This window comes from Castor canadensis, chromosome 5 (genome assembly GCF_047511655.1).
Source record: "Castor canadensis chromosome 5, mCasCan1.hap1v2, whole genome shotgun sequence".
NCBI classification, from domain to species: domain Eukaryota; kingdom Metazoa; phylum Chordata; class Mammalia; order Rodentia; family Castoridae; genus Castor; species Castor canadensis.
This window is the reverse complement of record NC_133390.1, coordinates 11,409,453-11,423,698: the sequence shown is the minus strand read 5'-3', so window position 1 is coordinate 11,423,698 and position 14,246 is coordinate 11,409,453. Positions and strand designations below refer to the sequence as shown.

The 14,246-nt window shown below is 40.8% G+C and overlaps 1 protein-coding gene across 4 annotated transcripts in view; it reads left to right on the top strand.

The window, feature by feature from the left end:
* Positions 1 to 14,246, top strand: part of Eva1c (eva-1 homolog C) — an 85,350-nt gene that overhangs the window by 62,260 nt on the left and 8,844 nt on the right. For 3 of the 4 annotated variants that reach the window (XM_074072805.1, XM_020165693.2, XM_020165696.2), the window contains 2 exons: positions 12,033 to 12,113; positions 13,797 to 13,886. In XM_074072805.1, the coding sequence (XP_073928906.1) occupies positions 12,033 to 12,113; positions 13,797 to 13,886 (171 nt within the window). The remainder of the gene's footprint in view (positions 1 to 12,032; positions 12,114 to 13,796; positions 13,887 to 14,246) is intronic. The other variant, XM_020165694.2, reaches the window with a different exon arrangement.

Genomic DNA, 14,246 nt, shown 5'->3' with positions numbered 1-14,246 from the left:
ATCTTGTTTTTGTAGTGTCTCTAAATAATAAAACAAAATGCCTGTTTTGTTTAGATTTCAATTTCATAAAGCTACCTAGAAAACAATCAGCAATTAATTATTTTTGGAGAATACTATAGATTTCCAGTTTGTAATTCTAATGTGTTGAGTAGGGCTTTTTGTCTTTTTAATGAGCACAAAAACAAAGGTAAAGCAAGAGCTGTACAACTCGATCCCTTTTCCATGCCAGATATCTCTAGCCTTTGGTTGTTGTTACTGAGATATAATTCACAGGCCGTACAATTTTCCCACTAAAATATACAAAGCTATAGCTTTTAGTGTATTCATGGAATTGTGCAGCCATCACCACAATCAGCTTAAGTACATTGTCATCACACTGTCAAAGAAATCCTTTAGCACTCCCCACCCAGTCCACCCATCCTACCCCATCCCCCACTCCAGGCTTTCTGTTTCTGTAGACTTGCTTCTTCTGGGCATTTCCTGTAAGTGTGGCAGTACGATATGTTCTCAGAGCTCATGGATGTTGTAGCATATGTCAGTACTCTATTCCTTTCTCATGGCCTGCTAACACTTCATTACATCCTCACACGTTTATATCCTGAACTAAAAATTTTGTTCTCTGCAGTATCAATGCTGTCATAGGAATAAGGATATGACTACATAAATTATTCCTAAAATAATAGGAACCACCCTTAGAGTACAGGAAGTCTGATTCTGCTTGCTCAGTCTTTATTCCTGCTACCATGTCTAAGAGCTCTGGGTAACACTGAGTCCATTCTGGTTGAGGTGCCCTAGAAGCCAAAATAGGCCACTCTGAGGTTACATTCAGGCCTCTTCAGCTGAGTGTTGGATGAGGAGCAGGACGTGAGCCTGACAATAAGGTGAATTTTCCATTGTGATTCAAGGATGAAGCAAGTGCCATGATTAGGGCTGGGTCTTATGGGCTCTTGGGGGGAGGGAGGTGTGTGTCACGTGACCCAGTTCAAGCTTTAATTCGGTCATTCAACACACCATGTGCACATTCTGTGTGGCAGGAGCCATGGCGGGTGCTAAGGATTTAGTTGTAAACACAGCCACATAATTCGTGACCCATGAGATTAACAGTCAGGGAGGGGTAAGCGGTCAGCAAGAAACCAGATAAACTGTCACTACTTGTGACAAATGCTACTTGGGAAAAAGACAGGAACTGAGAGAGGATGGTGAAATCTTCCAAAACAGAAGCTTCCTCTGCAGGTGAACCTTCAGGTGTGCTCTGGGTAATGGGTGAGTAGGGGAACAACCATGAGTGGGAGAGAGGCGAAGAGCTGGTGAGGGGGAGGTCCTCAGGTAGAGGATGTTGTGGAAGGTTTTACAGGGTGGAGTTGTGTGTGGAGGGGTACGGAGATACATGGAGGACTGTGTTTCTCCACCTCCTTGATTTTAGGAGTGAATGTGTGACCACATGTTACTGATGGTATCATTTCTAGGCAAGCATAAGAGAAAATGTGTGACCTCTTTGTGTGCTCTGCATGTCTGTGATGGATGGAAATGTCTCTCTGGTGGGGTAGACAACAGACTGGAAAAGAGCAGAAGCGTGGAAAGCCACAGGCAAAAAACTTGGACTAGAGCTGTACTATTAGTCACAGTAATAATTGGATGGATCTGAGAATGATTTAGAAATAGAAATAGAGAAGCTGAAGAGACTCATGTATTGGAAGGGTTGGAGTCTGGTAGCAGATGAGAGCAAGGCATTAACACCAGGGGAGGTGTGTCTCTTGTAGCAGGAAGGAAGAAGGTTGGTTGTGGAGCTCCCATTACCTGGTCTCTGTCATCTAAAAAAAAAAAGTGTGAGATTAGGTCATCAGCTGTAGACAGTGGGGGAGAGGAAAAGGGTTTGAGGAGACGAGAGAAGGTTTGGAGTAGATGTCATGGAGGTGGGAGAGCAGGGTGACTTGAGAAACTGCAGGGGCAAGGCACAATATATTGGAAATCTATGTTAAGATTAGTAGGCAAATTTCTTAGGGACAACTGGTCTACCCAGTTGTGTAGTTCCCTCCAGCAGATTTTAGCTGCCTAAACTAGGTGTGAAGAAGGTTCCTCAAGTTCATCAGACAACAACAAAGGAGGGAGAGAGAGCTAGAATTGAAGGGTTTCCAAGCAAGTGATCATAGTGGTGACCAGTAGAATCTAAGCTGGACAAAGAGAGAACTGAAAACGAGGGGCTTCGAGATGGCAAGACTTTCGCCAAAAATGTGGGTGTGGGGAGGGGGACATCACATGGCAAGAAGGACATCTTCAGAGGCCAGGGAGAGAAAGCAGGTGCTGAAGCAAGAAACATCAAGGTCATGGCAATCATATTTTCTTTTTTTTTTATTAGCATACATTAATTGTACAAAATGGTTTAATTGTGACACTTCCACAGATGCATACAATGTACTTTGATCAAATTTGCCCCCTCTGTTACACTCCTTTAACTCCTTCTCTCCTCCTCGCTTTTTCAAACAGTATATTTAGTGGGTTTCCTCATGCTATCTTCATATGTAGAAACATAACATACTCCGGTCATGGTCACCCTTCAGTACTCTCTCTTTTCCTTTCTCCCTCTCCTGCTGATTCCCCCAAACAGCCCCCCTTTTACACACGTGTCCCATTATTATTATTGTTGTTATTGTTATTATTATTATTTTATGTTTGGATTCCACATATGAGTGAAAACATGCAATATTTGACTTTTTGAATCTGATTTATCTCACTCAACATTATGATCTCCAGTTCCATCCATTTTCCTGCAAATGATAATATTTCCTTCTTCTCTATGGCTGAATAATACTCCATTGTGTAGATACCACATTTTCTTTATCCACTCATTGGTTGTTGGGCACGTAGGCTGATTCCAGAGCTTGGCTATTGTGAATAGTGCTGCCATTAAACATGCGTGTGCAAGTGCCTCTCTTGTGCATTGACTTACTCTCCTTTGGATATATGTTCAAGAGTGTTATAGGAGAGTCATAAGATAGTCTATTTTTAGGTTTTTGATGAACCTCCATACTGATTTCCATAGTGGTTGCACTAATTAACATTTCCGACAACAATGTATAAGGATCTCTTTTACCCCTGCATCCTTTCCATCATTCTTTTTTTTTTTTGATGATACACATTTTGACAGGGTGAGACAGAATTTCAATGTTGTTTTGATTTGCATTTCCTTTATGGCTAAGGAAGTCGAACATTTTTAATGTATTTATTAGCCATTTGTACTTCTGAGAACTATCTGTTCAATTCATTTGGCTATTTAGTAATTGGTTTATTTGTTCATTTGGTGTTGAATTTTTGTGTTCATTATATATTCTGGATTTTAACCCTTTATCTGATGAATAGCTTGCAAAGATTTTCTTCCACTCTGTGGGTTGTCTCTTCGTTCTGGTAATTCCTTTGATGTGCAGAAGCTTTTAAATTTGATACAATCCCATTTGTCAATTCTTGCTCCTATTTCCTGGATTGATTAAAGTCATGTTCATGAAATAATTGCTCATGCCTTTATCTTCAAGTATTTTTCCTATGTTTTCTTGTAGAAGTTTCAAAGTTTCCAGTCTTACAATTAAGATATTTGATCCATTTTGAATTGATTTTTGTACAGGGCGAGAGACAGTGGTCTAGTTCAGTCTTACATAGATACTGAGTTTTCTCAGCACCATATGTTGAAGAGGCTTCTCCAACATATTTTTTGCACATTTGTCAAAAATAAGATGGCTGTAGCTGTATGAGTTTATTTCTGGATCTTCTATTCCTTTTGTGTCTGTTTTCGTGCCAGTACTATAGTGTTTTTTTCTTACTATGGCTCTGCAGTATAATTTGAAAATCTAGTATTGTGATTCCTGCTCTTTTTTGCTCAGATTTGCTGTTCGCATGTTTTCAGATGAATTTCAGGGTTGATTTTTCTATTTCTTTGATGAATGACATTGGAATTTTGATGGGAATTGCATGGAATATGTAGGTTTCTTTCAGTGGTATGGCCATTTTCACAATATTCATTTTGCCAATCCATGAACATAGGAGGTCGTTCTTTTAATTTAAATTTTTTAAAAAATTTCTTTCTTCAAGATTTTATAGTCTTTATTGTAGCAGTCTTTTCCTAGGCATTTTTTGACGCTTTTGTGAGATTATGTTCCTGATTTCTTTCTTAATCTATTCATTGTGGTATGCAAAAAAGCTACTGTTTTTGTATATTGACTTTGTATCCTTCTGCTTTGCTGAAAGAGTTTATCACATCTAGGAGTTTTTTGGTGAAATCTTTAGAGTTTTTTTAAGTATAGGTTCATATCATTCCCAAATAGGGACAATTTGACTTCTTCCTTTCCTATTTGTGTCCCTTTATTTTTCCTTTCCTTATTAAAGTGGCCCTCTTTGTTTCTTCTAATTTTGATTTGAAGGCTGTTTTTATCAGATATAAGTATAGATACTCTTGCATGCTTTTGGAGTCCATCTGTTTGGAAAATCTTTTTCTATCCTTTCACCCTAGGAGTGTTTCTTATAGGCAACCAGTGGTGGGATCTTGCTTTTTAATCCAACACACCATTCTATCTTTTGTAGTTGGAGAATGGTGATAATTAATATTTAGCATTATTATTGAAATGTATGTAGTATTTCCTGACATTTTGTTGTTATGATGTTTGCTTCTTTCCTAATTCTCATTTGCTAATTGACTAATCTAGTGGAGTTTATTCTTTTCCATACTCTCCTAGTTGCATTTATCTTACTCTTCTTGGTACAGGAGTCCTTTAAGTATTTTCTGATGTGTTGGTTTAGTGGTCATGAATTCATTTAGTTTTTGTTTATTGTGCAAGTTTTTTATTTCTCCTTCAATTATGAAGGATACCTTTACTGGAGAGAGTAATCTAGGTTGACAGTTATTTTCTTTCAGGGTTTGGAAAATATCATTCCATTATCCTTGCTTTTGGAGTTTCTGTTGAGAAATTTGCTGTTATTCTATCACTGCTCTCTTGCAGTTTTCAATATTCTTTCTTTGTTATATAAACTTAATTTTTTTTTACTGTACTGGGGCTTGAACTCAAAGTCTTCTACTTGCTAGGCGGGCACTCTACCAATTAAGCCACTCTGCCAGACCTATGTTGGACCTTTTCGAGATAAGGTCTTGAGAACTGTTTGCCCAGACTGGCTTCAAACTGCAGTCCTCCTGATCTCTGCCTCCTAAGTAGCTAGGATCACAGGCATGAGCCTCTGGAACCTGACTAAATTTAATGGCTTAATAATAATATGTCTTAGGACTTTCTTTTTTGATCTATTTGGTGGTTCTAGAGGTCACCTATACTTAGATAACTCCCTGTCAAGATTGAGGACATTTTTCTGCTACTATTTTATTGAATATGTTATCTATGCATTTAGCTTGTGTCTCTCCTCCTTTTATGCTCATGATTCATAGGTTTGGTCTTTTAACAGTGTTCCAGAGATCTTGCATGTTTCATCCATACTTCATAGTATTTTTCTTTGTCTTTGTCTGGGTCTTCTAATTCCGGTACTTTATCTTCAATCCCCAGTGTTCCATTCTAATAGCCTGGCTTTCAACTGAGTTTTTAAATTTTATTTGCTTTTTTTTTTCTTTTGGTAGGACACTACACCTCGAGTCACACCTCCAGTCCTTTATTTGGGTTTTTGAGCATTTCATTTCTAGAATTTCAATTTGATTTTTTTCATGATTTTCTATCTTTATTGAGTTCCTTTTTTATATCCTGAATTTTCTCCTTTATTTCATTTACCTGTTTATTCTCTTTGAGTTCTTGCAGCTGTTTATTTGTATTCTCTTTTAATTCATTCAGGTGTTGATACATTTATATCCTTTTGATTTCATTTATCATTCTTATCATTCTGGTGAGTTTATTGTTTGGGATTTTATCCACTTCACTATCATTGAAGACCTTTATTATGGAATTGTTGACTTTTGGAGGAGTCATGTTGCCTCATTTTTTCATATTACCTATGTTTCTTCACTGGGATTTTGCATCTGAGGGCAAGTTTTTGGTTGTAGGTTTTAATTTCCCATGTACTTTCATTTGAAGTATCCACAGTGTTTAGGCAAAATTGAATAGTGGCCAGGTTGTGATATGCTTTCTTGTCACTGGGCCAGGTGTGTGGCTCAGTAATCAAACACTTTCCCACAGTGCTCAGGCCACCAGGTTCAACCCCTTACACCACTGAGAGAGAAGCTGCAGAAGCAATCACAGTTGACAGGCACAACCACTGTGAGAGTACGACAATCCCTAGTTAAGAACTATGACCAGTATCTTTAGGAATGTAGGAGCCAAGATAATGCTTTGTGAACTAGGTAGACATTAGTTAATAAGGGTATTAATGGAAAGAAGATAGAAAGGATAGTAGTGGTGAATAGTACAAGATGTACAAGGTGTAATGAGGATGAAAGTGGAAGAGGCTAAAGATAATAGAGGGGGTAATGAGAAAGAGGAAAGTAATAGATAGAAAGAATCCAGCTAAAAGGTATACTGAGAAGGAAAGAAGAAAGGAAAAAAAATCCAATCTGGTGATCTAACTACTTGCTAAAAACAAAGACAACAAAGAAAAATTTTGAACAGTGGAATAGAAAGAGAAGGAAAATAAGAGAGAGAACTGTTCTAGTTATGGACAAAAACAGAGTGGAAATGCAAGAAGGCAATAGGAGAGGGAGGGAGAAGATATGGTTAAATATTAAAAAGTGGGTATTGCAGCTCACATATACTGACTGCAAAAATAAGAAAAGGAAGGGAGAAACAACAAAAAGAAAGCAAGAAAGAGAACAAAAATACCCCCAACAAAAAATCCAAGAGATAAAAACCAAAAAAGTCAATATTTTCTTTGCTGCTCTTCTGAGCAGCTGGTTTTTGTTTGTTTGCTTGCTTGTTTTTTTAAAGTCTGAACCATTTAGGTAACTGTGAGCTGTCTGATTTGGAGATTTAGGAAAGTGCTGCTTAGAGCCTTGAGCTAAAGCCCCTGCAGAACACTGAAAACTGGACTTAAAATTCTAATCTGCAAGTTCCTTGGCTAGCTTCCTCAGCCAGGTTCCTGGCGTCCCAGACACCAGACATTCCCCACTTGGCCTGTGGCCTCCCCCACACTCACCAGCACACAGACTGCTCTCTAGGCAGACAGTTCTATTCCCAGTCAGAGACTGCTGTGCTGCACTCTGGTTTGCTGGCTATCTCTGTGGTCATGCTGCTTAGGACTGCACAGTAATTTCTAAGAGGCTGTTGTGGCTAGTGGCAGGACCATACTGATCCTCAAGACTCTCTCATTTGATTCTCAGAGGTTTCTGTGATACAGGTGGTGTGGTTCTGTAGGTTGGAAGTTCCTCATCACAGAGCCAACCAGGCTAGAGCAGGATCTCAAGTGCCCTAAATTCCTTATTCTCTCTCAAGCTCTTTCTTCCCCTCCCTCTCCCTCTCCTCCTCCTTCTCTCTCTCCCCCGCCCTCCCTCAATCCCTCTCTCCCTCCCTCCTTCTCCTCTTTCCCCATCTCTCTTCCTTCCCTGCATCCCTCCCTCCATGTCTCTCTCTTCACCTCTCACTACCCCACTGCAGACAGCTGTTCAGTTCTGTTGATAGAAGGATTTATAATCTTAATTCCAAAATTTTACCAGAAAAATAAATAAATTAATTAATTAACTGGGACAGAGTCAGGTGACTGCCTGTTTTGATCAGCTCTGGCCAAAAATCCTGAGGGATATATTTATAAACATGGCTACCAGATCCAAGTCACCTTCACCCAAGTCACTGTCACCCCAGCACCCTCACCCAAGTCAAGATGTTTTTAAATGAAAAAGTCAGGGAAGATCTACTCTGGTAGGTTTGTATTTTATTACCATGATTCTGACCTTGACATCCAACCAGGCTCTGCTGTTCTACCACCAGTCTTGCTCTGCTGACTAGGGGATATTCCACCCCATGGGGACATGTCTGAAGAGCTGAACCACATCAAGAAGGCCCTATTGTGGAGGCCTTCTTCTCTCCGGAAACACATGCCACCCATCTCCAAAATGACCCAGGCTGGGCTGGCTGGGGAGCAGGTGCCTCATCCTCGACTTGCCTTTGTTCTATAGCCAACGAGGATACTCCAGAGGGGAGCCAGGAATGAGCACCTAGGTCAGAGTTTGCTGGCCTTCCTCAGGCATGAACCGCTGCTCTGTGGCTGAACCTTCAGACTATTTTTTTTTTTACCATAATGGGACACAGGATTGCTGTTTTGTTCTTGCCTTAATTCATGCTTCATATATTTATTGCATGAGTTGCAGGCCAGGCACAGAGGTGAGGCTAGGGAAATTGTGGCAAAAACCATATGGCCCCTGCTCTTGCAGGCTATTGGATAGAATGCAGGAAATTCCATGTTATGATGCCATAAAGGGGACTTGGGGAGACTCTAGGGACCAGGAGGACTTCAGGAAAGTAGGGAGCCTTTTAAAAGCTTTCTCAGGGGACTTAATTAATTTTCATTTTAAAGGAGCACTCCTCATTTTATAAGACATCCCTTGATCATGGCTCTGTATTTCCTTCTCCCACACTGCTTTAGGCTGGCTGGCAGATTGGGCATCACTGTATACCCTCGGGAGAGAGCTTGGGACTCTGGGGCTTTCTGCGTTTCCATCTGCAGGCAGCAGGTCTGGCCACTGTCAGGGAACTTAGAGCTCAGAGCAAGTGGTCATTGATTGGATTTGGAGATGCGGCATTCGAGTCCTGTCGTTATGTACTGGAAAATGAGGTCTTCACTCTCTCTGTTTTTACCATTAGCTAGACATCTTGGAAATGTTGGGGTTTAGGCTCTCCTAACAAGGAAAGGCACAGCTACAGAACTCAGCTACCTCTCCCTCTTCTCTGCAAAGATGGCTGCTCCCTATCCCCACTGCCCCCAATTCTCCCTGCTCCTCTGTCCTTGAAGGTGAACCTGGCCAAAGCACAGCCAGCATCTCCAGCCTGACAACATATTGGGGCCCTCAGCTCTTCCCAGAGGTCAGCACATGGGGGACAGGTGAGGGGTGGTGTTAGATAGGATGCAGGGTTTGGAGGTGCTCATGTCATCCTGGTACCTACTGTGAGGAAGGAACAGTTACACAGAGGTCATTTTTATTGGGGGCCCTATGTTCAAGCTTTGTCGACCTCTTTTTTTTTTTTTTTTTTTTTTGTGGCAGCACTAAGGTTTGACTCAGGGCCTCATGCTGCTTGCTAGCAGACACTCTTACCACTTAAGCCACTCCACCAGCCCTTTTTTTGTGATTCTTTTTTTTTTATATATAGGGTCTCTCAAACTATTTGCGGGGCTGGCTTTGAACCATGATCCTCCTGATCTCTGCCTTCTGAGTAGCTGGGATTACAGGTGTGAGCCACCAGCACCCAACTGGCAGCTTGCTTCTTTAAAATCTACACTGACCCAGGCTTGACGAAGATTTATTTGGTCAATCAATGGTTGATCTGTTCAGCCAATCAAGGTGAGGGCTGTGCACAAGTTTAGCAAGTCATTTGAGTTCATTGGAATTGTCATCTGGTTTTTGCTACACAGATCAGTAAGGGACTGCCTACGTGGCAATCACTTTCCCATCTTTGTAATCCTTTAAAATAGTCTTTGATCCAATTGCTGAAGGCTGAATGTGCCAGGGACAGTGCAAACCACACCAGTTGACTCTGCCTCCTCCCAGGCAGATGGTAGACATTTTTGCCAGGCCAATAGGAGGAGAATGCAAGACTACCCAGAAACAGGGTCTAGCTCCACAAGCAGTGCTAGTGTTCTCATGAGGAACAAGTTCGAGGATGATAACAAATCACACCCTGGTCTCTACTCCTGTTCTGAACCAGTTTGAAGAATCTGACAGGTGTGTTGATACCTGCTATTTTAAATGTACTAAAAGATTCTTCTAATGTCAGAGCTATTTCCACATAGTAAATAGGCAAGTTTTCCTCTGTGACTTGTATTATACACACAGCGCAGTCTTTTCAGCTCCCGGCTATTCTGCAAAGCTCATCTTAGAATTCCTCTCTGAGCGCCTCTGTCAAATTCCAAATCTGTCCCTACTGTAAAGTCTCTGCCATTTGCAGAAAGCCAAAGCCATCCTTGGGTCTCATTCTGAGAATGAGCCAAGAGACAGGCGTGAGTAAGAAGTGTCACTCCTGGTAGCGAGAGATGACATGCCCAGGGGTTACTGCTGCCAGGGAGTGAGGCACATCACTCTCAGAACTCAGGAATGAGTAAGAGGTTATTTAATTAAAAAGCATCTTGTGATAGTTCTGCTGTCCGCATGCTGCCACACCTCTGGAATCAGTAGTGTGCCCTGTGGCCAGCCAAAGGCATTCCTTCCACAACTTCACTGTGCATCTCCAGACAGCGACCCTCACTACCAATGGGCACATGGGTACCAGGGCCTCCTGTACAAGGCAAAGTCACAATTTAGAAATATTCTCTGGTTGTTGATCCTGGGACATCCCCAAAAAAGTTTAGTTCAGCACTCCAGGAAAGGAAATGAGAGTTGCTCACTTCTGGGGAAGGCTAACCAGTTCTCTTTGAAAGCAGAGCAGTGAACTTGTCCAGTTTGTGTTGGCTTCACTTCTACTTCCTGTTGCCACTTCCAGGTATCAGCCAGGCTGAAGGGCAAGCAAAAACAAGCAATTTTCTGCAGCAAGAACATTAGGTTTCAAAGACAAGTTGTGGAAAACATAAAGTTCTGAAAAGAAACTTTTTCTAATGCTGTATCTGATATACACAATGTAACTACAGGTGATCAATAAAAGCCGTTGGAAGTGTTAAAAAAAAAAAAGAATATTCAGTTTCTTCTCCCCTCTCCCAGCTGCAGCAGGCGGTGTGCTTGGCCTTCAGAATTCTTGCTTTGCTGTTTTAGCTGCTGCTGTCATCGGTCGGCTGCTTTGCCCGGGGATCCTGACATCCAATGGCTTATTCTTAGGGTCAGTACAGCAGAATATTCAACCACCTTCCAGAGTCTCCACTATGCCTGCCTTTCATCTGTCGGTCCTTTCTTATCATAGCAAATCAGGGTGGCACGGATTCCTAGAATTCTCTAGGTTTATTATGGAAGTGAAGAGGCAGAGAGCTCAGGGAAAAGCAGTTGGAGCAGGGGAGGGGTCACAGGCCGGTTTTTAGTTGTCATGGTCATTTTGCTTTGCTATGTCTGAGGAAAGCTGTTCAGAGTTAACAGCTATATTGTGGCATTCTTTATATACCTTAATATTCACCCACTGAACACAACTTGATGATTTTTAGAAAATTAGAGACATGTAACCATCACCATACTCCAATTTTTTTGTGAATGTTAAGATACCATTATTTTTTATTTTATTCTTATTTTTGGCAGTAATTTTAAAACATTCCCTTGATCATCCAATAGTCCTCATACCCACTTGCAGTCACTCCCCATTCCCATCCCTGGTACCAGTGAGCCACGAATCTAACTTCTGTCTCTAGTTTTACCTTTTCATGCAATATATGGTCACGTCTACTAACCATGAGGTTTTTGTTTTTTAAGTTTTGGGCAGTACTGGGGATCAGTTCCTAGGGAAGTGCTTTACCACTGATCTACATTCCCAGCCCTAAGCGTGATGTTTTAAGATTCACCCTTACTGCATGTAAGATACTTTTTATTAATAAAAATTAATAAATTTTTATTAATAAAAAATAATAAATTTTAATTTATTAAATTAATAAATTAATAAAATTTTTTAAATAAAATTTTTTTAATAAAAATTCTTTTTATTATTAAATCATATTCCATTGGATGGGTATACCATATTTTGTTTCTTTTCCATGTTTTTTAGTATTACAAAAATAGGTCTAAATTCTCACCTTTTGGGAATATTTGGTGGTGATGCATGTACCATGGGTGTGTGTGTGTGTGTGTGTGTATGTGTGTCCTTGTTCATGTGTGTATCTGACATGCAGTAAGTGATCTGAAAAGTGACTTTTAAATCTTATCTACATCGTACCTTCAAATAATTAAATGTAAAAAACCTTCAATATACTAAGTATTTAAAATATTTCTTTTTGTTTTTCAGTTCCCAAGAACATTCTCACAGCAATCGATCCAGCCATTGCTAATCTAAACCCTTCTGTGACGCAGAAAGATGGTGAATATGGTAATTTTTATGGCTGATTTCAGAATTTCTCTTTCTTGTAGAGGTAACTATCCCCATGGGCGTGGTCAAGCACACACTGCCCAGAGGCAAAGGGACATCAGGATGGGTGTGTAAGCTACTTGTTCTAGTAATGACAGTACTGTAGCTAACCATTGATTGCAAATGGCAGCCAACATTTTATTTTGTTATGATTTTTCTAAATTTAAGTAGAATAAACTTCCCTTCCATTGTCCTCTATTCTTCTTTTACTTCCTAAGAGAAAAAAATTGGTTTGCTCTGTTCAGAAATCAATTGAGTTCCTGGTTTGCACAATGAGCTTTTTGCAAAGGTGGTCCCGTCAGGAATCTGGTTGGACCAGAGCCAGTGGAGTCTGCAGTCCCCCATACATGTGCCATCTTCTTCCTCTGGCTTTCATTTGACTTTCTCAAATACAGGAATGATCATTTTCTTACCAAATCTGGAATGGAATTCAGCCTCGTGGAAAGCCTGATAGAAATGGCTTTTGGTAGCAAGAGCTTTGTCTTATATTACTTTTATTGTACTTATGAAGCTAATTACAAAAGCAAAGTGTGGGTATCCCTCTGTATCTGTGGGAAAGTGGTTCCAGGAGTCCCCACAAATACTAAAATCAACAGATGCCCAAATCTCTTATAGTAACTGGTGTAGTAATGCATAGAATCCACACTCGTGTTCCTGTACCCGGTAGAGCATGTCTAGGTGGCTTATAAGATCTAATACAATGTCAACACCTTGTATTATCACTGTATTGCCTAGGGAATATGGCAGAGAAAAAACTCCATACGTGTCCAATACAGACATATTTTTTGAGTGTTTCTGACCTGTGGTTGATTGAATCTATGGATGTAGAGCCCTGAGATAAAGAGATACAGAGTGACGACTCCATACTTTTGTATTTATTGCTTGATTTGGAAACCACTAAGAAATTAAATCACCTCTAGTCCCAAGCTAGATAACTACTGGTATCATTCTAGTTTACCCCCTGGCTTTCTGCCTGAGTCTGCATCTCAGTCCCACTTCTCTTTCTGACCTGGCTCCCATGTGACCCCATGAATATTCTGGTCCCCCTGCAGTGGGGTCCTGAGAGTTCTGTGCCATCTTTCCCAGAGGCATCTGCCCTATCTGACATTCCCAGAGGTCCCAGGCTCCCAAACTGCCCCATCATCACTTACTCACTCCATCCAACAGGTCACCAGCATCAGAAAGTAGATCACATGTTTCTGTCACATCCACAAAAGCAGACCTGCACTGCCTCCCTCTATACTCCAAGGTTTGTCTTATCTCTGGCCCACAGAGTAGGCAGCAGCTGTGTGGGTAAAATGACAATGGTGTTTGTGAAGCCTCCAAGAGGCAGGATGAGTGTCATCGCCTTTGGGATGGGAAAGTAAGTTTGTTCCTTCTGCAGCCACACTGATGTAGGAACCAACACGTTAAAATTTGAAATCTCAATCCCTTTTATCATTTAGTAACTTTTATCATTTAGTAACTGCTTACTAAGCACTATTCCTGGCTTAGCCTTCCATAGTTTAGTCAGAGGCCCATTTGTTTGGTGTCTGTGACTTTTATTTATTGTGGCAGTCCTGGGCAGGGACCAGCAGGGGTATCTTAGTTCAGACATACTGTCAATAGCTCTGATGAATTGCTTTTGCATATTTTATGAAACAGGTATAAACTCTGACCCAAGCGGATCGAGGGTTCTGCAGAAAGACGGGGTTATTGTTAGCAACTCTCTGGCAGCATTCGCTTACATTAGAGGTACGTCCATGAACTGAAGTTTCCAGAATGCTAACTAACAGATTCATAAAGCCTTATTAACAAATGCATTGTTCAATTATGCCACTCAGATAACTAAAGAAAAATGACTTTTGATTTGGCCTGACAACTGTGGTGTTCCAAGACCCAGAAACACAGAAGCTCAAGTTCAAGTACAACAGCAACCAGGCAACCCACACAAGTGAGCCTCAAACATAAAGTCACACTATTTGGGTTGGGCTCCACAGGTATTTTTACCCCCTTGAAAAGTAGGAATGCATTTCCTAGGCCCAATAATTTGAGAAAGGCCCGGTATTACTGAATTCCACCCCCGGCTGGAAGGAAAATGAGGCAGGTCACATA